The sequence below is a fragment of the Podarcis filfolensis genome (assembly GCF_964270895.1).
Source record: "Podarcis filfolensis genome assembly, chromosome: 8".
Taxonomy (NCBI): Eukaryota; Metazoa; Chordata; class Lepidosauria; order Squamata; family Lacertidae; genus Podarcis; species Podarcis filfolensis.
In genome coordinates, this window is record NC_139611.1 from 4,643,166 (window position 1) to 4,668,935 (window position 25,770).

General features: G+C 44.9%; 1 protein-coding gene across 1 annotated transcript in view; it reads left to right on the forward strand.

Moving 5' to 3' along the window:
* The window catches only part of TGFA (transforming growth factor alpha), a 48,174-nt gene that overhangs the window by 12,311 nt on the left and 10,093 nt on the right, over positions 1-25,770 (forward strand). Inside the window, exons 2-4 of the mRNA XM_083629749.1 lie at positions 6,593-6,646; positions 23,946-24,063; positions 25,037-25,186. Coding sequence (XP_083485875.1) covers positions 6,593-6,646; positions 23,946-24,063; positions 25,037-25,186 — 322 coding nt within the window. The remainder of the gene's footprint in view (positions 1-6,592; positions 6,647-23,945; positions 24,064-25,036; positions 25,187-25,770) is intronic.

A 25,770-nucleotide genomic window follows, 5' to 3' on the forward strand; every position in this document is an offset into this window, starting at 1 on the left:
TCTCCACAGATGGTCTTCAAGAGGCTCCTTTTGCCAAGGCATGAAGTCACAATCTGTGCTGTCATGCCAGCATTACGAGACAACTGGGACATGGTATTAGCACACTGACGTACGTTACTGTAATAGCAGCTCCTAACGTTGCGTAGCTCTGCTCATCTTGTGCAATTCAAAGGGAGGGCAGAATTTCCTCATGGGCCTGAATTCTGCAGCTAGAAGATCAGAACCCTTTCAGATGAAGTAAATGCTTCCAGCCCTCAAGTGTTTGTGGCAGCGACAGGCTTGAAAGTGGCCTGCTGGAGGCAGAGGGGTGGGCTGGCATGAGTGCCAGTCCACGTGAGCAGGATGTGTGTTTGTTCCAGGGTCCTGCTGCCTCCATCACACTACATACATAGGATAGAGTTGCATGACAATAAACTTGGTTTATTTATTTATGGCATTTATTTCCCACCTTTATTTTCAAGGAGCTCAAGGGGCAGCATACATGCTTTCCACCCTCCTCATTTATTCCGCACAACAACCCTGTAGGGCAGGTTAGGCTGAGAGGCAGCAACTATCCTAAGTGAGCTTTATGATTGAGTGGGGATTGGAACCCTGTCCTCTCCCAGGTCCTAGTCCGACACTCTGCTAACCATAGAATCATAGAGTTGGAAGAGACCACAAGGGCCATCGAGTCCAACCCCCTGCCAAGCAGGAAACACCATCAGAGCACTCCTGACATATGGTTGTCAAGCCTCTGCTTAAAGACCTCCAAAGAAGGAGACTCCACCACACTCCTTGGCAGCAAATTCCACTGTCGAACAGCTCTTACTGTCGAACAGCTCTTACTGTCATTGTCGAACACCACTGTACCACACTGGATATTTCATTACACCGGGGACAATTTGCTCACTGTGATTGTGAGATGCCTCTTTTCTCGCCAGAGACTTTGGCGTGTCTGGTTTCAGAATTGGAATCTTGTCAACATGGTGTGCACACAGCCCAGTTTGTGAGAGGTAGCCTAGCAGTGTGGTGCAAAGTGACTTTGTGCAACCAAAACAGGCAGCACAGGAGCATCTCAGGGATGCCATCCTTGTTGGGTTTGATGCCCTGCAAATGTAACTTGCTGGGGTTAAGTACTTAATTCGTTCTGGAGGTCTGTTCTTAACCTGAAACTGTTCTTAACTGGAAGCACCACTTAAGCTAATGGGGGCTCCCGCTGCTGCTGCCACGCGATTTCTGTTCTCATCCTGAAGCAAATTTCTTAATCCAAGGTACTATTTCTGGGTTAGCGGTTATTTCTGAAGCATCTGTAACCTGAACGTATGTAACCCGAGGTACCACTGTACAAGCAATCAAATACAGTTTTCCCCTAACCCCACCCCCAAACCAGCCCCAACTACGTCCAGATAATTACATTAGTAATAATACATAATACTTATGTATTATAATACATTATAATACTAATAATACTACAGATAATTAGTAATGGGACAGAAACGGTGGGATCACCTTTGCTGTCTTGCATTGTGCCGTTTCCATTTTTGGAACAGCTGCTGTGAACTTCCTCTGAATCAAGCTGGGAAACGAAGTTTTCTCTCCTTCCAGCAGCGCTCCTCCTCCTTTGTGGTCCTGCCGGGTCTCCTTCCAGGCAGGCAGACCTCTGTTGTGGTTGCACTTCCTTGCTCCTGCTTCCAATTACGTCCCCTTGTATGTGGCTGTGATTGGGGAGCTGGTGAGCGAACATGTTCCCTGGTGCTGCTCAATGCTCAATGCTTTGTTGTGCTTCTATTGCCTGTTGCTTGTTTTGTCTTGGAAGCCCCATGTAATTCAGTAGAACAAAGTGTGTGTGCGCGCGCACATTTGCGTTTGCACAGTTCTCAATATGCTGTAGGAAAAACTGCCTTGAGTTAGAGAAATTTTGGTGAAATCACAGTCGTGGAGACAGAGAGAAATTTGGAAGGAAGGGGGGCTGAAATTGGGAATTGTCCTAATGAGAAGGCTCTTCCGGAGGAGATTTAAATATGCCAAAGTAAGAAAAAAGAATGGGTAGCTGTCTGGGAAATGGTTTTTATTTAGGGGCCAGCGATTGTAAATAAATCAGGACATCCGCAGACATGGATTACAAACGCTTGCAAAAAGCAACAATAAGGATAATTTTAAATGGTCAAATAGTCTGCAAGCATAGATGTGTAATGCATAAAACAATTTGAATATTTAAAATATCTGTGCAGTATATCACAAATTTAATTGTTTAGTAGTTGGAAAATTGGGTAAAAGGATTTGGAATGTAAGATGATTTGGTTTATTTAAAGAACCAGAAGAAGAGGGGGTGGAGGGAAGTCTGGGGATTTGGGTGTGGGTGTGTGTGTTTTCTTTTTGGATATTTTTTGAAGTTAATGAGAAATGTGCGGGGTAATATGGTATTGATACAATGTGGCATATACAGTATTGGATTTTTATAATTGAAAACTAATAAAAATTATTTAACAACAAAAAAAGGAATAATTGCCTTGGATCGCCAACCCTTCTCTTCTTTCCGCTCCCTCCATCACCTCCGTCTGGGTACAGTGGGACTGCATCTTACGTGGGGTCTGGGTCCAAGGGTTCCATGTTTGCGCAAAAACCATGTATACCAAACCCTTGGAGCTACTTAGTGGGTGAAGGGGAGGGAGAGCGAATCCCCAGGACTCCCAGGGACTGAGTGCTGAGCGGGCTTTGCCCAGCAAGGCAGAGAATTTAACAGCTCTTTCCGCGCCAGGTCTGCTTGGGGGGCAAGGTGTGCTTGGCCCCTCCTCTCTGGAAGGATGCTCCTGCGAGATCTCATAAGAACTCAGATGCCCCTCAAGATCTCGGGAGAGCATCCCAGAGCCGGTGCACTGAGCAAGTCTTGCCCCCACCCTCCCAGTAAGAAGAAGCGCTTAAAAACTCCTTCCATGTTGGGTAGCCCAAGCAGACGCCACACAGCAAGACCTTTTAAGCTCTTGCCCTTGCTTGGATTTTTATTTTTTTTATAAATTTTTATTAATTTTTTTAACATACCATTTTCAGCAGTAATTAAACATATTTTAACATCGTATTCAATATTTGGACTTTCATCAGTCCAGTCTGAAAATTTTCCAATCTAAACTCTTAGTATACATTTCTTATTTTCCTTGTTACATTTAAAATTCATAACCAATACCTCTATTCTTTATCTACTTTGTAGCACTTCATATATTCCTTCCTACAAAACTTCTTGTAGTCCTACTAGCGTAATTTGTTGATTACAATTGCTCTTCAAATAGTTCGTATACTTCTTCCAATCTTCTGTAAATCTCTGTTCCCGCAGCTTTCGAATCCTTCCTGTCATTTTGTCCAATTCTGCATAGTCCATTTTTTTCGTCTGCCATTCTTCTTTCATCGGAATTTCTTCTTGCTTCCATTTCTGGGCTAACAATACTCTTGCCGCTGTTGTTGCGTATAAAAACAATTTGACATCTTGCCTATTAATATCCTGACCTATAATACCAACTAGAAATGCTTCTGGTTTTTTTTTTTAAATGTATATTTCAACATCTTTTTCATCTCATTATATATCATTTCCCAGAAGTTCTTTATTTTCTTACGTTCCCACATTGCAGGGGGCTGGACTGAATGGCTCTTGGGACCCCTTACAACTCTATGTGGTCGAATTCGTGACTGTTAAATGGGCATAAATTGTGACCTTACTGTACTTCACTGTGGAATCTTCTGCAAGAGGCTTGATTGAGAGCCCAAAGTGCTGCCTTCTCAGTTCCGAAGGCCCAATCCTGCATTCTTGACAAAGTGACTGCAGGCTGGTCAGAGAGCCAGAGTCACACACATGCCACGCCTTCTTGGGGAATCGGGCAGCTTCTGAACTCTGAGGGTGCCATGATTTTGAAGGGGATGTAGATAGCAACCTAGAGTCAGACCATTGGCTCATGTGTCTGAGACCCTGGGTGAAGAGCAGAGGGCCACGACTTAAACAGTTCTGTTCCATGAATATATGGCGCTTGTGTTTGTTTTGTGGAAGCTGACATCGCCTGTCTCTGGTTGAAAGTGTGTCCTGTCAGCTTGGGGAGTCTTCCTGCACTGCGACTATTTGATGATTAAGAGGAGAAGTCAGAGTGTGAACTCAAGCTGGGGGGTAGGGAGAGAGATGAAGAAGACTGCAATGAGACAGCAGCCTGTAGTGGCTTGCCCTTGCTTCCTTGCATGGACTCCCATGTCCCAAGAAGATTGCCAGAGAAGTTTCCTCAAAACCACCCGTGTCTCTTTCAAGAGCAGAAGTAAGGAGGGGCCTTTATTCTGGATTAACCGAACCAGGGTGACTCATGTGGGCTTTGCCCTGCATCTGGGTGGACCTGATCATTCTGTCTTGGGGCATGAGAAGCAATCTCTCTTACTCCCCCTGCTCTGGAATTCCCAGCCCTCCCTCAGCACCCCTCTTCCCCCCACCCCACCACCCACAAAGGCACACCAGCTTGAAAGCAGCTGCAAGTTAAGCAGGGGGCAGGCTTGGTTAGTGTTTGAACGAGAGCCCCCTTGGAAATATGGGGTGCTGTAGGATTTTCTGTCAGTAGGGAAAGGCCTTAGCCCCGGATCAGAACTGGCTTTGTCTGCAGGAAATCTCAGGTTCAACCCCCAACATCTCCAAGGATGGCTGGGAGAGAGACCCTGAAACCCAGGAGAGATGTTGCCGGTCAGAGTTGATAGCACTGAGGTGACTGTACTGGTAGCTTCTGATATCCCCAACCCTGCACTAAAAAGCAAGGGCGCTTTGTAGTGATCGCTCCGGGGACTTGGGACCACAGTGGCACCTCCAGTTAAAACAAAACCAAACCAGTATTTCAACCTTGTTCAGCCTGGTGTCCTTCACTGTTTATGTATGTTTGTGTAATTTATTGATTTATTATTTTAATTATTGAATTTCTATTCCGCCCTTCATCCGAAGATCCCAGTTTTATAATATAAAAACACAAAAATGCATACCATAATAACAAACAAAAACAATAACCCCCCTGCCCCACCACAGTTTAAAATGCCATGGATTGTTTAATTAGGCCAATGGCATGGATTGTTTAATTAGGCCAATACCCCCCTGCCCCCCCAGGGGGGTTTCACTAAGACCAGCTGTGTGTGAAAGCCAGTTTTTGTAGTTCAGTGTTTTGAGAATCCACTGGAAGCCCTTGCCAGGCATTCCTGTGCCTTCTGACTCCCCCAAGGACTCTTCCTTTGAACCGCGTGGACCCATCAGTCTTTTAATAACTCAGAATTCCCAGCTGAGCTAATGAGTTCTCTGTGTGTGTTTTCTGCGGGTGCTGAACCCCGGCTGAGCTGGAGAGGTGCTTCTTCTGTGGGGCGGGGGGAATGCCACAATCTCTGCCCCAGTTTGAATCATGGTGGGCACCGATCCCAAGGATGAGGTCGGCGAAAGCGCTTCCAAAGCTTTTCCCATCACGCCCAGTGATGCTGTTGGCATATTTATGGGTCGCTGTTTGGCTCGGCCAAGAGCTGCCTTGGTCGGGATCTGAGCCAGTGTCCTCGCTGGTGCCGTTCTGAGCCATTCCAGGGATTGGGTCAGCCCCCAACTCCTCTTCCTTCCCAGCTGGCGCCTCCAGCAACATCAAAGGAACAATGTGAAGCAAATGCTCTTCCCCACCCCACTTGCTAGTGAAAGTTCCTGTGTCCACTTCTGCCTGTGGTTCTGCCCACCTAACAGACGGAATTTGTTGCCTGGTATACGCTTTTTGGCAAGCACTTTCCCATAATGTAATGAAGTTGGTCCGGCATGTTATTTCCACTAATGCCCAATTTTGTATGCCTTTTCCTTACCATACAGTACATATTTTAATGCATTTTTTAGTTGGAGAATTGCACTGCAAAATTTGGGTGTATGAATTTTGAAAGAGAGCTGCATTTCAGTTGCATTTGCAAATTTGGTGCATATTAAAATGCAAACAGAACAAATTTCTCCCCCAATCCTACTTCCATCCCATGCAGTCGTCCTAATCAGGGACACTATCAGATGAGGTTTCTTTGCTCCTGAAACCCATCAAGTTACTCTTTTTTTAAAAAAAACAAAACACTTTTATTTTTTCTTTGTATAATCTTCAACTGCTGCATAGAGCAATTAAAATCAAGTCCCATTTTATTAGTTAAAAAGTAACTCCTGAATCTGAGAAGGTTGAAGACCGGATTAAAGTCTGAATAGCTCTGACTTTAGTTGCTCCCCCCCGCATGTGCTCTTGCCAAGAAATCCATTCATTTTTGTTAATTTGATTACGAAGTAGCTGATTGCAAGATCCACTCTTTGGCCTTTGATCATGTGCAGAAGGGGGAACATAGTTTGAGCCATGCAGCCCAGTCTTCTGTACGTTCACTTGGAAGTAAATATATTGGAAGTCAGCATGGAATCACAACCCTAAACTTTCACCAGAGCGTTTTGGGTGTTGACTTTGGGTTGCAGATGTACTTGAATAATAAGGGGGGGGTTGACACACAATATGAAAATGCTTGTCATGGGATTTTCAGTAGCCAAAGCTTTTAAAGTAAACTCTTGACGCTCTCAAATGATCCCTGTTTTCAAACCTGGCTATTTTTCCTTCTCTAGGTATTGTATTAGCTGTGTGCCAGGCCGTGGAGAACACAACGTCCGCCTTGAGTGGTGAGTTCATTAAGTTGTAAAATGAAATATGCTTGATGCCACCTGCCACTGTTTGCCTTCCCGTGTGGCTGGGAGTCAGTCAAAAAGCACGTGTCAAACACTTCTCTGTGGTCTTGGTTCTTTGGTCTCTTCAGCTCCTCTTGGGCTATAAATGCAATAAATAACAAACCAGTAAGAGTCCCTCTATGGGATGCGGTTGGCACTGTGGTCTAAACCACAGAGCCTAGGACTTGCCGATCAGAAGGTTGGCGGGGTGAGCTCCCATTGCTCGGTCCCTGCTCCTGCCAACCTAGCAGTTCAAAAGCACGCCAAAGTGTAAGTAGATAAAAAGGTACCGCTCCGGCAGGAAGGTAAACAGCGTTTCCGTGCGCTGCTCTGGTTTGCCAGAAGCGGCTTAGTCATGCTGGCCACATGACCCGGAAAAACTGTCTGCGGACAAACCCCGGCTCCCTTGGCCTGTTAAGTGAGATGAGCGCCATAACCTCAGAATTGTCTGCGACTGGACTTAACGGTCAGGGGTCCCTTTACCTTTATGAGTCCCTCTTGGTCCAAGGCTGCAATCTGCCTTGTGTGTGAAAGCTTGGATTTGGGCTGCTGTTCACTCCTGCAGGGTGACTATTTAAGTGGCAGCCCCTCTCCCAGCTCAACACTCTAACCACTGCAACGCATTGCCTCTGCCCTGTGGTGGCTGCTTGCTGGCACAGATTCCTCCACTTGTCTGCAGGCACACTCTTAATTCCCCTAATCCTTGCAAACAAATAAATACATACAAATACTTCCATTTGGAGGTCTCCCCCTCTCCAGCAGTCAACATGGGAACTTTCTTTTGATTAATTTCTGAGACTGCAGGAGGTGTGGCTGCCAGGATCTCTGTGACTGGGGTTTCTCATTTAAACCACTTTTATGCCACCTCTTGTTCAGCTGCTCCCATTTTGAGCTGATGTAACCAAGGAGAGAGATTCTCTTATCTCCAGCATTGTTAACCTGGTTTTCTGCTGGCAAAAAGGGAAGGAGGTGGTATCTGGTGGCAGCTCAGTTAAAAAACAAAAACCTTTCCTCATTCCAACAGGGCTTGATAAGAATGGACTGCACAGCTGCCTAGTTATAAAATTATACTCTTCTGTTTAAGCTTCCTTTTTCTGGTCTCGAGGACAGGTAATGACGCAGAGCTGGTCCAGCCTTGCAACATTTTGTTCCTCTTGCAGCAGGGATCGTAATACTGGGTCAAAAGGGATGGGACCTCCCTCCTCATTTTCAGCAGGAAAAGGAGAGGGAGAAGGGGGGTGCCCAGGGAATGTATTTTTGTTCTCCCCCGCCCTGCCCACCCCCACCTGACTCCCATCAATCTCTCTCCAGTAGATAGATTGAGCTCTCTGGTCTTTCCCCAGTTTAGAATACGAAGAACTTAGTAATTTACTTGCTGCATCAACCCAAAATGGGTCACACTGCATATCTCTAAGGACCATGGCGGTGATGGATTTCCCAAATATTTCATCCAATAGTTTTTTGTTTTTTTTTTTTAAAGTATGGCTGACTGAGAATGGAAAGGAGGCAGCAGTTGGGCGTCTTTTTGGGGTGGTCAGCCTCTTGTTCCTGCTCCTCAGTTTTGCCAAATGTGCTGTTGTCAAAACTGTCTTTGGAAAATCGCCTTCCTTTTGCTCTTCTGCCTGGATATGTATTTTCTCTATTAGCCTTTATTCAAGCAGTTGCATTTTCGTTTTTTTGGGTGTAGGTTTGGGGTGTTTCTGTCTGTAGGTTTTTAAAACTTCCTAGACATTTTGCAAAGGAAGGTCTTGGCGCCAGCCTTTCCCCAACCTGGTGCCCTCTATTGGACTACCGCTCCCATCAGCCCCAGCTAGCACAGCTGTATGATGCTAGAGCTGATGTGAGTGGAAGCCCAAATCATCTGGAGGGCACCGGGTTGGAGAAAGCTGCTTAGTGCTGTGGTACAGAGAGCATTAAGCAGCTGTAGGCTGGACGCAGAACCAGCTACTCTGTTTCTGGAGCCTCAGCCCTTGGCCTGATTCCCTTTTAACTTGCAGTGCCCTGGGGTTAAGAGTGGGATCTGCTTCTGCAATCCTCTAATCCACTGGGCTATTAACCCCGAGCTTTTGTGATGTACAGAAATCGCCCTTCCTATATAGATTAAACCTGTGTACATGGCCAGCCTTGTTCCAATGAGATGCTTCCTGGAGCGAATTAAATTGGCCCTGGGCTGTTAGGGTGGCTTCCATGGAGGGATATGCAAAGCGTGAGCGGGTCCTGAGATCAAAGGGCAGTTTAGCTTTACAGGAGGCAGGATCTCTGCTGAAATGCTTCTGTCTGTTACTAATCAGGCGGCAGCCTTCCCTAATGATGCTTTGCAGTTGTGGGAGAAGAGGAGGATGTTCCGCAGCTGTGGAGGCAGAGAGAGGAGTTTGGCGTGATAATAACTTCAGTGCTTTACGAGGAAGTCTCCTCGTTGCTGTCCTGGCTGTAGGGGCTTCCAGCACTGTGCGGTGTGTCATATGTGGCTGCTTCACACTTTATGCATTTTGGAGCCAAAGGATCTTTCCTTCCTTCCTCCCTTCTTCCCTTCCGTGCAGACAAGCCTGAGACGTATGGGAATCCTGCACATGGGTTTCTTGCTCCCTTGAAACCACAACCGGCAGCCTTTAGGGGGAGGTAATCCTGGGGTCTTTGAAGTGATGCTGCTGGAGAGGGAAGTTTGCCACGGTAGGCTAGACGGTTCCTCAAACCTCTCCTGGGCGCTGGCAAAACAAAAATACGTTGGAGTCAGTAATGCAGCATAATTGGGCCAAAGCTAAGAACATAAGAGGAGCTTGCGGGATCAGGCCAATGGCCCATCTAGCCAAGCATCCTGTTCTCACAGTGGCCAACCAGATGCCTCTTCTGGGAAGCCCAGGAGCAGGATCTGAGCCCAAAAGCCCTCTCTCCTCTCCGGTGGCTTCCAGCAACTGGTGTTCAGAAACCATGGAGGCAGACCATAGCCACTGTGGCTCATAGCCACCATTAACCCTCTCCTCCTCCATGAATTTGTCTAACCCTCCTTTACAGCCATCCAAGTTGGTGGCCATCACTGCCTCCTGTGGGAGCAAATTCCATAATTTACCTGCTGTGTGTAGAAGTCCTTTCTCTTGTCTGTCCTGAATCTTCCAACATTCAGGTTCTTTAGATGTCCATGAATTCTAGTGTTATGAGAGGGAGAAAAACATTCCTCGATCCACTTTCTCCAGGCCATGCATAATTTTATAAAGTTCTATCATGTTGCCTCTTACTCACCTTTTCTCTGAACTGAATAGTCCCAAATTCTGCAACTTTTCCTCATGGGGGAGCTGCTCCACCCCCTTGAATATTTTGGTTCTTCTGAATATTGTCCAACTCTACAATATCCTTTTTGAGATAATGTCACTCAGAGCTCTGCTTGCAACAAACACTAAGCCATGGTTGGTTCTCATGTCTTCCTGGACCTGTTCCAGTGGGCTGTGAGTTGTCCGAACCCAACAGCCCTGCTTAACCATAGTTTGTTTGTCCACACACCAAATGCTCAGCAAGATGCAGAATCATGAGGCAGAAGCAGCTGGAAAAGAAACCAAGTTTGGGAGAAACAAGCCGTGGTTTGTTTTCCTTGCCTGTAACAGAACTTACGATTGAACAAACCATGGTTAGAACAAGCCATAGTTTAGGATTGTGTGCAAACACAGACTCTGTTTCCTCAAAGCACTAAAAACTTTGTGCCAAGAAAACAAAGCCATATAAATTACACAAATGAAGCAAGTTTGTTTAAATTTGGGTACCAAAGCCCCTCTCTGTGATCTTGTTCAGACCCCTTTAATCCTTGCAACCCTAAGGACTAGAAACATATTTTTCCTCCTTAAATGAAAACTTAGGTTCTAAGGAAGTGGACTTCTCCACTCAGTGCCACATTCTGTGTTTTTTTTTGCACTCCCGCTATGTTGCAGTGGCGTCATGGTGTGTGGCGTGTTCTGCTTCTTTGGGACCATTAGCCTTGCACTCTGTATCAAACTTTTTGGCCCTTGGAGAGAGACCACCCCAGGTGTCACTTTGCAGATGATCAAGAGATCTGCTGGATGAATGCAGACCAGTTGTTCTTTTATGTGAAGCTATAAAATCCAAAGGCAACTTTACAACCCAGCCTGCAGCTGTCTAGGTGTGTAGTAAAAACGGGTGACTCTGTTTTACCCTGGGTGAAATACCTTCTCGCAGACCTGTCTGTCCTTGGCACTAACAATGCCTCTTGACCCTTTTGAGCTGCAAGTGCTTCTGAACATGTGCGCGTTTCCTCATAAACTCTTGGCCATTTAGATATTTGACACACTTCCTGCGGAGGTACCATATCTGTAAGACATTTTGACAGTTCACTGTCTTAAGCGTGCCTAATTCAAACCAGAAAGAGTAAAAAAAAAATACATAGTCACTACAGCTGTGTTAGGGGACGCGGGTGGCACTGTGGGTTAAACCACAGAGCCTAGGACTTGCCGATCAGAAGGTCGGCGGTTCAAATCCCCACAACGGGGTGAGCTCCCATTGCTCCGTCCCTGCTCCTGCCAACCTAGCAGTTCAAAAGCACCTCAAAGTGCAAGTAGATAAACAGGTACCACTCTGGTGGGAAGGTAAATGGTGTTTCCGTGCGCTGCTCTGGTTCACCAGAAGTGGCTTAGTCCTGCTGGCCACATGACCCGAAAGCTGCACACCGGCTCCCTCGGCCAATAAAGCGAGATGAGCACCGCAACCCCAGAGTCGGCCACGACTGGACCTAATGGTCAGGGGTCCCTTTACCTTTACCTTTTTACCTCAGTGTTGCCCCCACTGACTGGCAGAGGCTTTCTGGCAGTGGCTCAATGTGAGAGGCAGGTCGGCCACAAGTCCTTTCTTCTTTTGTCTGTCCTGAACCTTCCAAAATTCAGATTCCCCTTGCTCTGGCAAGCGAGAATGTGGCTTTCGGGTTTAACTGTTGTTTGTGGCAGAGGAGCACTGAGGAAATCCAAGGATGAGGGAAATAATCAAACTTCTCTTTACTTTTACACTAGCAGTTTTGCACAGTTACACTGCTTTGCAAGGTGGTTTGTGTTTCTCATGAAAAGCAAATGGTTGCACATCCGGTGACTGAATATCCTTTGTTAATGCCAAATATTGTCCCAGTAAGCAACCTGGCTGCCAAATTCTGCACCAGCTGAAGTTTCTGAACCATCTTCAGAGGCAGACCTACATATAGGTAAAGGTAAAAGCACCCCTGACCATTAGGTCCAGTCGTGACCGACTCTGGGGTTGCGGCGCTCATCTCGCTTTATTGGCCGAGGGAGCGGGCGTTTGTCCACAGACAGCTTCCAGGTCATGTGGCCAGCTTCTGGCGAACCAGAGCAGCGCACAGAAATGCCATTTACCTTCCCGCCGGAGCGGTACCTATTTATCTACTTGCACTTTGACGTGCTTTCGAACTGCTAGCTTGGCAGGAGCTGGGACCGAGCAACGGGAGCTCACCCCATCGTGGGGATTCGAATCGCCGACCTTCTGATCGGCAAGTCCTAGGCTCTGTGGTTTAACCCACAGCGCCACCCGCGTCCCAGACCTACATATAGTGTGTTGCAATAATCTAACCTAGAGGGTACCAGAGCATAGACAACAAATGTTAGGTTATCAATAGGAGCACAGCTGGGCTACCAGCTGAAACTGATGGAAGGCACTCTGTGCCACAGAGACTTCCTGGGATGCAAATGTGTGATTCTGGCCTGTTCTTAGCATCAATTTCAATGAATTCAAAGGCAAATAACTGTTGTGATCTGAAGACCTATTCCTGGTGTTTTTCCACAGTCCTTTCATAAGCAAACAGAGTCCTGTGATTCAGGTCTTGAATTCTGAGTATCTATGAAGTGATTTGGACTATTCCAAAGTGCCTACAAGTTGAGGAGATGAAGTATAACTGTGCATATAGAGAATGCCCAAATCCTGAAGAGTTTCAGCTGCTATTGACAAAGTACTACTGATGCACCTGGGTGCTCCCTGTCTCTTAGGATGGAGCTTCTGGTCAACTGTCTGGTTAAATATTATCAGTTGGCTGTATTTTGCCAGGTATTCACCTGGCATTCCTCTGTTCAAATGGCAAGGGCTTGCTTCCTTGTCTCGCAGGTGTGTGTACATGCTCAGTTTTGGATCCACCTCAATCTGCCCTGTGAAATGAACACACTTAAACTGACTCCTGTCTTTTAATAGAGGGGTGTGTGGTTTTTCAATGGCATTTATAACTGTCTGGGTTCTTGGCTTTTCGCCAAGAGAACAACTCAATCTCTTGCTAACATGCTTGGCTATAAATAATAGACTTGGGTGTTGTGATTTCGTAACAGTTAAGTAACTTGGATATATAGATATAGCTTTGTTTTTACCATTCTTGAATTGTGACTGGAATTGTAACAATTCAGAATGTTACATCTTTAAAACAGCCGCTCATTACTTTGACAGAAGCTAATTACTCTGACAAACCCTTGTAATCTTTGTCAGACTTGAGAATCCTAGATGAGCCTTGTGTATTATTTCATTCATTCATTCATTCATTCACTTATCCAATGTGGTAATGCATTTGAAAGGCAGCGTGCAAGGATAACTAGCTTCATATATATTACAGGAACATTAGCAAAATGGACCTTAGTCATAGTCATTAATTTCAGTGGGTCAACTCTGAGTAAAACATAGTTGCATAGCACCCCAAGCTTTCAATTGGTTGGCCATTGCAGTGCTTCCAGTGCAGGCATCCAGTGAACTTCCAGTGACCCATCCAGCCATACTTCTCCAGCATATTTGCTCCAGGCTTGCTTCCCTTCCCCTCCCCCACCCGCTGGCTCCACATCTCACACTGCATGGTCTTAGGCTGTGAAGCCTTTGGGAAGCTTTTGGAATTTGAATGGAAACTCCCTTTCAGGTATGTCTCTGATGGCCTCAGCATTGCTGCTTGAGAGGGCTTGGGGCTTTCACCTTGAACTACATCTTGGCATGAGCCTTTGAAAGGTCACCTAAAGACTTTCCTCAAGTTGTTTCCCAATGAGGATTTGGACTACGACTCCCATCACCCCCAGCATCATATGGCTGTGCTGGCTGGGCCAGATCCTCTGAAGGGCACCAGGTTAGGGGAGGCAGATGTAGAGATCTGAACGTGGGGTTTCCCCAACTCAGGTCTCCCTATTCCTGCACTGATATTCTGGTGTCACTGGTGCAGCGCTATGTGGAATATGCTGGATCAGCTCTTTCTTCCATAATGTGTGGAATAGCCCAGTAAATCAAAGGGCATTGAATTATTTTTCTTCTTTACTCTATTCTTTGTCTTGTGTCTATCCCTCCCACCTCATAGGATGTTCAGTAGATTTTATGAATGGATTGAATTGAAAGAGATTACATGTCAACACTTGCCTTTCTGGAAAGCACTGAAATGTAAGAAATATGGCTTGTGCAGAATACCTGTGTGTGTGGAGGTGTGTGGCAAGGGAAACCTGTCTCCCATGATCCATTACTTGGAATGGTGGGACCATAAAAAGCCGGATGTCTTAGGGTCTGTGTATATGTGTGTGTGTGTGTTTTCTTCACGTTTCTGCCCAGGTTCAAAGCAAAACGGCTCTGGAGGTTTGTAAGGGGCCAATTCATGCATCCCCTGGTTATTTACACGGCAGCCTGTTGAAAGGCATTTTGTGTCTCTTGGAAGGTGAACTTATAAATATCACTCCTGGCAGCCGGATAAAGCCTCCTTTCTAAGAGGCTGGTGTTCAATTTGACTTCAAAATGGCAGGCGCAAAATTATAGGAGGCTCTGCAAATCTCCAAGCTTGGAGGGGAAGATTTCCGCCTTCTTAGAAGACGCTCAATGCCAGTTCCTCATGTCGGGACAGACATTAGCGAAGTGAAGCTCTAGTAGACTGAGCTGCGTTGCTCTGTCGCTGTCCTGTCCCCGTGCCTTGTAGAAAAAGGCAATTCTAAGATGTTATGAGCCTTCTGAACCCTCATCCAGCTCCTCCCTGCTGGGGCCCAGTAGCTCAGCTGTGAGCTGTTGGCGCTTGCAGATGTGCTCTTGCCAAAATTTGCACCTTCTTAACTAATGCACAGGTTGGAACATAAGTCTCCTCTGGGTTTTGCACTTTTCTGAGTTTCACAGTCAGTTCCTGCCCCAAACCACCAAAACACAATGGAAAATGTTAGAAATGCTGAGGTACAAATATTGAGGTGCACATTTAAATATAATTGGGTGGTCACAAAGTCTGCCCCAGGATCTTGACTCTTCTATTACAGCAGATGAATCTCAAGCGGTGTCCAAAGCAACTGTCTAATCCTGTTGTGTTGGATGAGTTTCAGTTGGTAAGGCTTGAGGATGTGGACAAGGGGCTTGGGTCGTAGTGGCAACCACTAGCGCCTCTTGGCTGATAAAAACTAGGGGTGGTGGTCCCTCAGTGGCACAGAGTGCCTTCCATCAGCTTCGGCTGGTGGCCCAACTGTGGCCCTATCTGGACAAGGATTGTCTAATTTCTCTCATCTATCCTCTGTTTTGTAGGGCTGCCTCTAAAAATGTTTCAGAAACTTCAGCTGGTGCAGAATTCGGTGGCCAGGCTGCACATCAGGGCAAGATGGCTTGAGTATATTATACTGATCCTGGCCTGACTGCACTGGCTGCCAATTAGTTTCCAAGCCGAATTCAGAGTGCTGGTTTTGACCTATAAAGCCTTAAATGGCTTAGGACAGCAAGACCTCGAAGACCACCTCTCCAGACCCTGTGATCATTGTCCAAGGCCCTTCTTTGTATGCCTTTTCCACAAGATGTCCGGAGGGTGTCAACACCAGAATGGGCCTATTCTGTGGTGGCTCCCCGTTTGTGGCATGCTTTCCCCAAGGAGACTCGCCTAGTGCCTTCATTACATATCTTTGGGCGGCAGGCAAAAATGTTTCTTTGGCTTATTAACATTCTCTGGTTTTTTATTCATTATGTATTTTGTGTTTTCTTTTTGTATTTTTATGTTGGGAACTACCCTGTGATTTTTAGATGAAGGGCAGCATACTAACTAACAAAATTAATTAATTAATCAGACTAGAGGTGTAGGAGGAGAACCAAAGGAGCAAGTAAGTTCTTTTTGATGTGGAAGCCTGGGACAATCAAAGGGGCTGTTTCATCAGCTTGTAAATCACAGCTGTCTCGTTATGGCTCATTAATTGCTTTCCAGCTGCACAGTGAGCCCTGATCCAGTTCCCTGATCCAGTGCTTGAACTTAAAACAATGTCCATCTATGCTAGTGAGTCAATAGACCTACTTACATACTTAGGTAAAGGTAAAGAGACCCCTGACCATTAGGTCCAGTCGCAGACGACTCTGGGGTTGCGCTCTCATCTCGCTCTATAGGCCAAGGGAGCCGGCGTTTGTCTGCAGACAGCTTCCGGGTCATGTGGCCAGCATGACTAAGTCGCTTCTGGTGAACCAGAGCAGCGCACGGAAACACCATTTACCCTCCCGCAGGAGCGGTACCTGTTTATCTACTTGCACTTGATGTGCTTTCGAACTCTAAGTGGGCAGGAGCTGGGACCAAACAACGGGAGCTCACCCCGTCACAGGGATTCAAATCGCCAACCTTCTGATCGGCAAGCCCAAGAGGCTGAGTGGTTTAGACCACAGCGCCACCCGCATCCTTACTTACTTATTTACTTACTTACTTTGCCAAACCTTTATTAGGCATTACAAGTACAGCGGTACCTTGGTTCTCAAATGCTTCGGTACTCAAACAACTTGGAACCCAAACACTGCAAGCCTGGAAGTAAGTGCTCCGGTTTGTGAACTTTTTTCAGAAGCCAAATGTGCTCCGTTTTGAGTGCCACAAATCCATTTTGAGTGTTATGCTTCTGAATTGTGTGCCACACTTCAGTTTTGAGTGTTATGCTGAGGTCTGTTTGTTTTTGCTATTTATTTTGCGTTTTTGTTTTTGCAGCTTCTTGTTTTGTTTTTGTGACTGTGTGGAACCCAGTTCAGCTACTGATTGATTGTGTGACTGCAGTACATTGCTTTCATTTTATGGATCAATGGTCTCATTAGATAGTAAAATCCACGTTAAATTGCTGTTTTAGGGGTTGTTTTTAAAAGTCTGGAACGGATTAATCCATTTGGCATTACTTTCTATGGGAAAGCACATCTTGGTTTGGGAGTGCTTTGGTTTTGGAACGGAGTTCCGGAACGGATTACGTTTGAGAACCAATGTACCACTGTACAGGCCATCATAAAACATCCAGATGTAAAATTTTAAAATATATACAAATAAACAGCACATATACGAATATTGGAATTGGAGTCAATAGATTATCTTGCTGATCCTTACAGAATGAAATGATATTATGTCACTGATCTGTGCAAAGCAAGCACTACAGTTAAGAGCAGGAACACTTAGACAGCAATACATCCCTCTTTCCCTTGCCTTAAGCTCATGTTCCTTTAAAAATAACTCGAGTGAGCTTATCTTCCCACTGTTTACAGCTGTGTTTTGTTCGGTTTGAAATCAGAGTACAATAAACAATGAATTTTAAAATGTCGGGTGGTGGTGGTTTGGGGTATTTTTTATTTATATCCTTCATGGAAGTACTTGGTGAGCCCCTCCTCATCTCCTCTCCCCCATTGATTCTCACAACAACCCTGTGTGGTAGACTGGGACTGATTTGTTCAAGGCAGACCCCACAGTGAATTTCATGGCTGTGCAGAGAATTAAACTGGGTCTCCTCGGTCCAAATGCAAAGTTTGGGTGGTGAAGGGGATGTGGCCACTAAAGCGTTAATGGAATGAACATGTGTGTGTGTGTGTGTGTGTGTGTGTGTGTGTGTGTGTGTGTGTGTCCCACCCACCAAGCTAGCTAAACACTCAAGAGCACGCAAAAAGTGGGGGTCTCGCAAAAGATAAGTGACTTGTGTCCTGCATAGTATTTTCCTCCCAGTGGGATTGGCTTTCTTCGTCAACTTGGGGCCTTCCAGCGCGGTTTCTTGACCTGACCTGTGACATGCGTTTTCTTGTTGACTACAATTAAGAACGACTGTATTTCATTTCCATTTTCCAGTTCTTTTTTGAGAACTGGAACAAAGCTACCTTTTTCCTCAAAGAAAATATTAACTTAATGCAGGAAAAGTTTTCGACGATGTTTAATTTCTTCCAGGGTCTCATTTGAAACATTTCAAAGTTGTGGTTTTAATTAGCTTTGCTGCCTGGTTTGCCATTAACTTTCTGCAACAGGAACTTGATGGGGCTTTGAAATGGAGAACGGGTGGGCTTTCTATATAAGGGGCGATCTGCTGAGCAGGATGTTGTTTTCCATGTCAACTGTTGGCCAACAATTTAAAACAGCCCAGGATGTGTTGAATAATTGTGTAACAATGCAGGAGGATCAGGATTCCCTGAACATTTCCTAACCATACTTATTGGTAATCTCTTTAATACCAAACATTCTTCATAATAATGGTTCATTATATGGAATAACCAGCACAAAAGTTTTGCCACAGTTTCTCCATTTTGCAAAGTTCGTTCTCTCTCTCTCTCTCTCTCTCTCTCTCTCTCTATGTGTGTGTGTGTGTGTGTGTGAGAGAGAGAGAGAGAGAGAGAGAGTAGTTCTCTTGCATCTATGGTTGTTCCTTGTGCTTATAGATTTATTTTTTTACATCTCTTCGGAAAGCAAGCAGATTTTCTTTTCTTTTTTTAATTATACATTTTTATTAGGTTTTCTTAACATATCATTTCCAACAATCATATAACATAACTTCCTATCATGTACAATGTTTTAGACTTCTGTCAACACCTTTGATGATTTTTCGTTCTTTATCACTTATTCTGCATTTCTTAATTTCTCTATTACTCTTAATTGTCATTAACTAATAATTCTCCTCATAGTCTTTCTTGCAATATTTCAGATAATCCTCATCTCAAAACTTCTTGCAGTCCTACTAGCATAATCTGTTCATTACAGTTACTTTTCAAATAGTTTGTATATGTACTCCAGTCTTCTAAGAATCTCTGATCCCGCAGGTTTCGAACACTTCCAGTTAATTTATCTAATTCTGCATAGTTCATCAACTTCATCCGCCATTCTTCTTTCGTCGGTAATTTTTCTTGCTTCCATTTTTGTGCCAATAATATTCTTGCTGCCGTCATTGCATATAAAAACAACTTAAAATCCTGTCTATTAATATAATCTCCTACAATGCCAAGTAAAAATGCTTCTGGTTTCTTAATGAATGTATATTTCAACATCTTTTTCATCTCATTATATATCATTTCCCAGAAGTTTTTCGCTTTTTTACATTCCCACAGCAAGCAGATTTTCTAAGGCAGGGCTGGAGAACTGATGGCCAACCAGATGTTGTTGGACTTCCAGATGTCGGAGGACCACAGTTTTCCCCATCCCTTTTGCAAAGTTACAGGATACCCCTTAACTGCTTGTGAACTTCCTATAGGCTGCCTCTAGTTATCCCAGTCACAGGGAGTAATGTTTGGTCAGCTGCTGTGAGAAAAGGATGCTGGACTAGATGGGCTGATTCATTGGGCTCTTACGTTTTTGTGTTCTCTTTGGGGTCTTGCTGTTTGTGGTGTTGGGTTGGTTACATTTTTTGGAGGGGAGTGAAATTGGTGTCCTCAGGAACCTGTGGTGTAAATTTTGAGTTGTGGGGGTGGCAGTGGTTAGAGAAGCAAGAATAGGAAGCTATGAGTGGGCAAATATAATTGCAAAAGATTTAGACACCTGCTGAAAACTTTTTCAGTGCCGCCAGGAAATTGTGCAGGCAATTAAGAGAACATCTTTCCAGATTGGTTAGTTGATGATCTCTCATTTTGAGCTTTTCATTATTTATCACACAGACATATGTAAATGGCTTTTGACATTTTTTAATGATACAGTGATATATAAATGCTTTTTCTAAGTATATTTCTATCCATTTGGAAGTGTGGGCTTAGGGGGTTAAGGCCAGGCCTTCATGGAGGTGAGACAGGAGAGATGTTGAAGTCAGGCGCGTTTATTTCTTACTTTATTTCATATAATTTATACATTGCTTGATTGTAAAAAACCAACCAAACCTCCAGAGCAGTTTACAAAAAAAGATAAAATGATCAATAAGAAGAATTGATAGCAATGTAGGTTTTCCCAAAAGCTAAAATAACAATAGACTAAAAACGGATTAAAACTTGCACCAACTTTCTAAACATCTGGACAGGATTGTCTAACAAAAATGTTTTTATCAGGCACCAAAACATGCACAGCGAAGGCTCCTGCTTGATGTCAAGAGGCAGGGAGTTCCAGAGGTAGGTGCTGCCACACTATAATTTTGAGCTCTTACAAATGTGGGGCAGGTCTTACGTGGCAGCGTTTGGGTCAAGTGACGACAGGAGGCAGTTCAGTCCTGACTGCTGGACTGCTGGTCCCGTTTCTGCTCAGACATATGTACCTTAATGTAATGAAATTAAGCCTTCCAAACCGTACTAGACACACTAAACGCACACCTCTTAGGTTCTGCATACTGCTGCGTACGAAATCTGAAAGATCGCTGTGTTCTTCAAACCTTCTCACACAAGGCCTGCCTTCTTATTCTGTTTACCTCTTCTGCTGTGAGCTGAGGGGAAGCGTGGATGTCTGGGTGGCGGGGGCCACATTGGATCTGGTGAGTAAACACACTCAGGATCGTGTTGTAAGGCTGTGTGCAGACTGCAGCCCGGCTGCGTCGATTTCACCACGTGTCATTGGGGGCCTGGAAGCCTTTGGGAAATGGAGCCAGGGTACCACTTCGCACTCCACTAACAACCGAGACTAGCAGATTTATTGTGGCATCAGCTTTTGTCTGCCTGCTGCAACATAGGGTTTACTTGAGCAAAGCAAAGCCACCCACACAACAGTGCAGGCAGACTGGTCTGAAGGAAGTTGCTTGCTCCAGAAAAATATATTGCAGCCTCCGTCTTCCCCGGGTGAGATTTTTCAGATGTCGGCCAGCATCTTTAACCAGTGCTAACAATGTCCATCTTAAAGCACTCTCAGAAAATACTTACATGACCAGTCAAACTGTGGCTTTCAAAGGATCTGTTAGCCTCTCTAGTTTATCACAAACAAGGGATACTTTTTGTCTCAATAACCTTTTAGAGGCTTTTAACCGGTATGTCCTGTTTTTAAAGGTAGTTAATTCTCATGAAACTCTTTTTATTTACCGTAAATCATTATTTCTTATTTGTTAACATTTTCTCCAAGGAGCTCAAGGTGGGATACATAGTTCTTCTTCCTCTTTTAATTTAATCCGCACAACAACAGCAACCCTGTGAAGTAGGTTAGTTGAGGCAGTGACTGGTCACCCGCTGAGCTTCATGGCAAGAGTGGAGATTTGAACCCTGGTCTTCCAGATCCTAGAGCTCGACAGTCAATCCACTGTACCACATTGGCTCTCCTACAGTTGATATGTGACTCAGCTGCAATAGTCTCTGAGTAGTTTACAAGAATATGTTGCAAAAATTGCAGCCTTGGTTACTGCAGACATCCTGTTGAGCATGTTACGATTCTTGCACTAAGGTTTTTTCCAGGTGTTTTTTTTTGCAAGTAACGGCAAATAATACACTGGCGTGCATTGCTCATGAGGGTTATCCAGTACAGTGGTACCTCGGGTTACATACGCTTCAGGTTACACACGCCGCTAACCCAGAAATAGTGCTTCAGGTTAAGAACTTTGCTTCAGGATAAGAACAGAAATCGTGCTCTGGCGGCGCGGCAGCAGTAGGAGGCCCCATTAGCTAAAGTGGTGCTTCAGGTTAAGAACAGTTTCAGGTTAAGAACAGACCTCCGGAACGAATTAAGTACTTAACCTGAGTTACCACTGTATTCTGAAAACCTCCCAAAATGGCTGGGGTATAAATAATAAAATTGTTGTTGTTGTTATGGAATTTGCCAATCTGGTGGCTGTGGTACTTGGTATGGAGGGTGGCCTTTTGTAGCAGCTGCCCCTGGCACGATGCCCTTCAGATGTTCTGGACTACAACTCCCATCAAGCTGTCACCCAAAACATCTGGAGGATGCCAAATTTAGGAAGATTGCTTTATGGCATGTGATATTCCGTGAGCCTCTTTGAGAGGACGGTGTCTAGAAAGGCAGCCCAGGAATGTCTTGCATAAATGCATAAAAATATCTTCATTTATTATTACGACTATTTAAGTTGTAAGACACATGGCTTCTAAAAAGGTTGAATGATGTCATGGTCAGTTACCTTCTTCCTGTAAATGGATGTGTTCTTAGCAGCGCACATTCTCAGCCCACTACCCCATAAAAGTATGTGTGACAAGTATCCTTATATTGACAGCTGTTACTGCTGCCTTTGTCCATTCTTCGTCTTTTTAATTTTTAAAAATCTATTTAAATTTTATTTAACATAATTATTACAAAACACAAGCAAAATACTGCAAATACATGCATACATATATATTTCAGATAAGTATGCATATATAAAAAAAACTAGAAAAAAAGAAGAAAAGAAAAAATAAGGAGAAAAAGAAGAAAAATTGGAAGAATTTCTTCCAAATTTATTCTACAAATATCTCAATAATAAAATGTCATTGATTGACTTCCATCGCTTACACTGCACTTCCTATATACATTTTAAGCAAAATTGTATCTGTTATTCCGTGTTTTCCCCATACAATCTCATACAAATATTCTAATCAATAAGTTTTCTAAATCTTTCATAAAGCTATTCTAAATACAACCAATACCTTACACTTAATCTGATTTGATAAGACAAAAACCAAAAAATACAATCCAGAAACAATGGAAATGTTTAAATGATTATTTATGTAAAAGGTAAAAGGACCCCTGACCATTAGGTCCAGTCGTGACCGACTCTGGGGTTGCGGCGCTCATCTCGCTTTACTGGTCATGTGGCCAGCATGACTAAGCCGCTTCTGGCGAACCAGAGCAGCGCATGGAAACGCCGTTTACCTTCCCGCCAGAGTGGTACCTATTTATCTACTTGCACTTTGACGTGCTTTCGAACTGCTAGGTTGGCAGGAGCAGGGACCGAGCAATGGGAGCTCACCCCGTCGCGGGGATTCGAACCGCCGACCTTCTGATTGGCAAGTCCTAGGCTCTGTGGTTTAACCCACAGCGCCACCCGCGTCCCGGATTATTTATGTAGACAAAGATTAAGTGCCTTTGTCCCTTCCGCTTGCCTTACAGTAATGCCAAACCTTGGCTTGGTTCATGCACTCTAGGTATCGCGTTCTAGTCGAGCCTCGGTGGTAGGTGAGGGACAACTCGTGGGTGAAAACATACGCTGACTGAGCATGGCCTCTGTTTCTCTGTGTATCCTCTTCTGTGCACCCCAAACATGTTCGCCATCCTATGGAAGTGCCTGCAGGAGGCAGTGATGGCCACCAACGGATGGCTTTAAAAGACGATTAGAGAAACCCGTGGAGGAGAGGGCTATTGATGGCTACTGGTCAGGGTGGCTCCGCTCTGCCTCTGCAGTTGGAGGCAGCAGTGCTTCTGAATTCCGCTTGCTGGAAACCCCAGGAGGGGAGAGTGTTGCTCTGGCGCTTGGGTCCTCCTTGCCACTTTCCCATTGGGGCATCTGGTTGGCCACCGTGAGAACAAGATGCTTGGATCCAGCAGGCTCTTTTCGTGTCCTTAGGATGGCCATGGGGGAGGGGGAGGCAATTTGGTGTAGGTTATATTTTAATGCTTGACTACCTAATAATTTCTTTCTGAAACAATTCACAAACTGAAATGAAGTTACCCTTCCAATTTTGCTCCACTTCATATTTTGTGTTGCACCTCTCTAACCAAGGAATGTGTAGACAAATGCTTGTACTGAGGCCAAGCATGCCTAAAAATGCATATATTTGTGAATTTATTTTTATTTTTACGAAAAGCCCAATATTAAGGGAAATTGCTTGCTGAAATGTTCATATCGTGTACCCTTTCATGTAGAAATGTATATAAAGGTGCACAGCATTGCTGATGAATTCTCATGAAAATCTTTCTTTAAAACAATACAAACTGATGGGGGAAATGTGGTAAACTAAATTTGAGAGATACCAATATTGACAAATTAGTTCATCCTTATGGTAAAATGGGAATAAGGGAAACCTCACAAATTACATCCCCCCCCCCTTTCGTATCTGCAAAACAAACAAGTATGTTTCTTTGTATGTATTGTGAATTGTATTGGCAGTGGTACCAAAGATTAACCAGTCTTTTCTCTCTCTCTCTCTCTCTCTCTCTCTCTCTCTCTCTCTCTCTCTCTCTCTCTCGTCCATCCTTTCTTAGGTCCGCCAGTGGCTGCTGCTGTGAGATCTCATTTTAACAGCTGTCCGGATGCTCATAGTGAGTTTTGCTTCCATGGTACTTGCAGGTTCTTGGTGCAAGAGGAAAAACCAGCTTGCGTGTAAGTCTCTCTCTTGCATCTTGTAATTCCCACCTCGTTGCATTCAGCAGTAATCGTGCAGTCGGCATGTCACGAAAGAAAGTGTCCCTGCCTCCATGCATTAGACTAGGCATAGGGAAACTTGGCCCTCCAGATGTTTTAGGACTACAATTCCCACCATCCCTGACCACTGGTTCTTTTAGCTAGGGATCATGGGAGTTGTAGTGCCAAAACCTCTGGAAGGCCGAGTTTGCCTATGCCTGCATTAGACTCTTGGGTCACCAGATGTTGTTGGACTGCAGCTCACATCATCCCTGACAATCGGCTAAGTTGCCTGAGGATGATGGGAATTGGAGTCCAGTAGAAGAAGACTGCCTTAGGCGATGGCTCTTGGGCCCATGTGGGACTTATGGGAAAGCTCCCTTCATCTGCAAGATTTGCCTTGTTGGAATGTTGAGAGTTGGCACGAAGAGAATAAACATGTCAACGTGATCCAGAGCACATGCTGTGTTCAGATGGGGAAGAGTAAAATACCAATAATTTTATTAATGTTTTAAAATTAACGTATATGCCACTTATATGCTGAAACGGTTCCTAAGCAGCTAAAATTTCACATTACATAGCAGAAGTATAAATACGTAGAATTCATTGGTTTATTTGGATCACGCCTGGCTAATGCCCTGATTGGGAACACTGTGCAGTCTTTCCCGTGGGGAACACGTGCCTCAAAAGAGCACTGCAAACTCTGGAGTGAGGCAGGGAGAGCAGGACTTTGCGCTTCACTCTAAATGGGAAACGCAAACCAGGCCTTCCGTAGCTGCTTCCCACCCTGCCTCTAGGCACGTTCCAGCCCTCTGATTTAGGTAAAATCCCATTTTAATTCTGAATGTGAGAAAACAGCATCTGGCTCAAATTCTGCATGCATATATATATATAGCTTGTGTCTTTTCCTCTGTGCACTCACTGCTCTTGGTTTTCTTTTGCCTCGTCACAGCTGCCATTCCGGGTACGTTGGGGCGCGATGTGAACACGCGGACCTCCTAGCAGTGGTGGCTGCCAACCAGACAAAGCAAACCATCACCGCCCTAGTGGTGGTTTCCGTTATAGCCTCTGTTGCCCTTATCATGGTCTGCGTCCTAATACAGTAAGTGAAACTTCCATTTGAACTGATGTTCTGCTTTGACATCTCTGCAAGCATGAAGTGTGTGTGTGCATGTGCATGCACCAAGGCATGTGTTTTATGTAAAATGCATGTCTTAAAAGGTGGCCAGCCTACTGAATAGGCTCAGGTGGGCAGCAACAGTTGATGGAGAGAAGGATCTCCTTTTCCAAGTCCAGCCTGCTTCCCAGTTTGGAAGGCTGGAGGCAGACCTCACCCTGACATGTGGCTAAGGCTGCATGCATAGACTGCAATGCATACTAGGCAGCAGACTCCTCCCTCCAACAGCTGTCACCAGGCAGTAACCGCGGCATCAAGCTGCAGCAGAGCAGGCAAGAGAAGGGATGCTGGGTCATCAACTCTGGACTCCTCTCCTTGGACTACCCTAGCTGATCATTGGAAGAACTTTCAACGAAGAATATGCAGCTGAGTTTGCTTATTTCCTCCTCCCTCCCAACCAGTTTTCCTTTTGTGCCCTGCCTTTTTAGATTGTAAGCCTGTTGGTTGTAGCAAGGTACAAGTCTCTCTCGGGAAGCCTTCCCCACCCCTGAAAAGTAGGGCAGAAATTT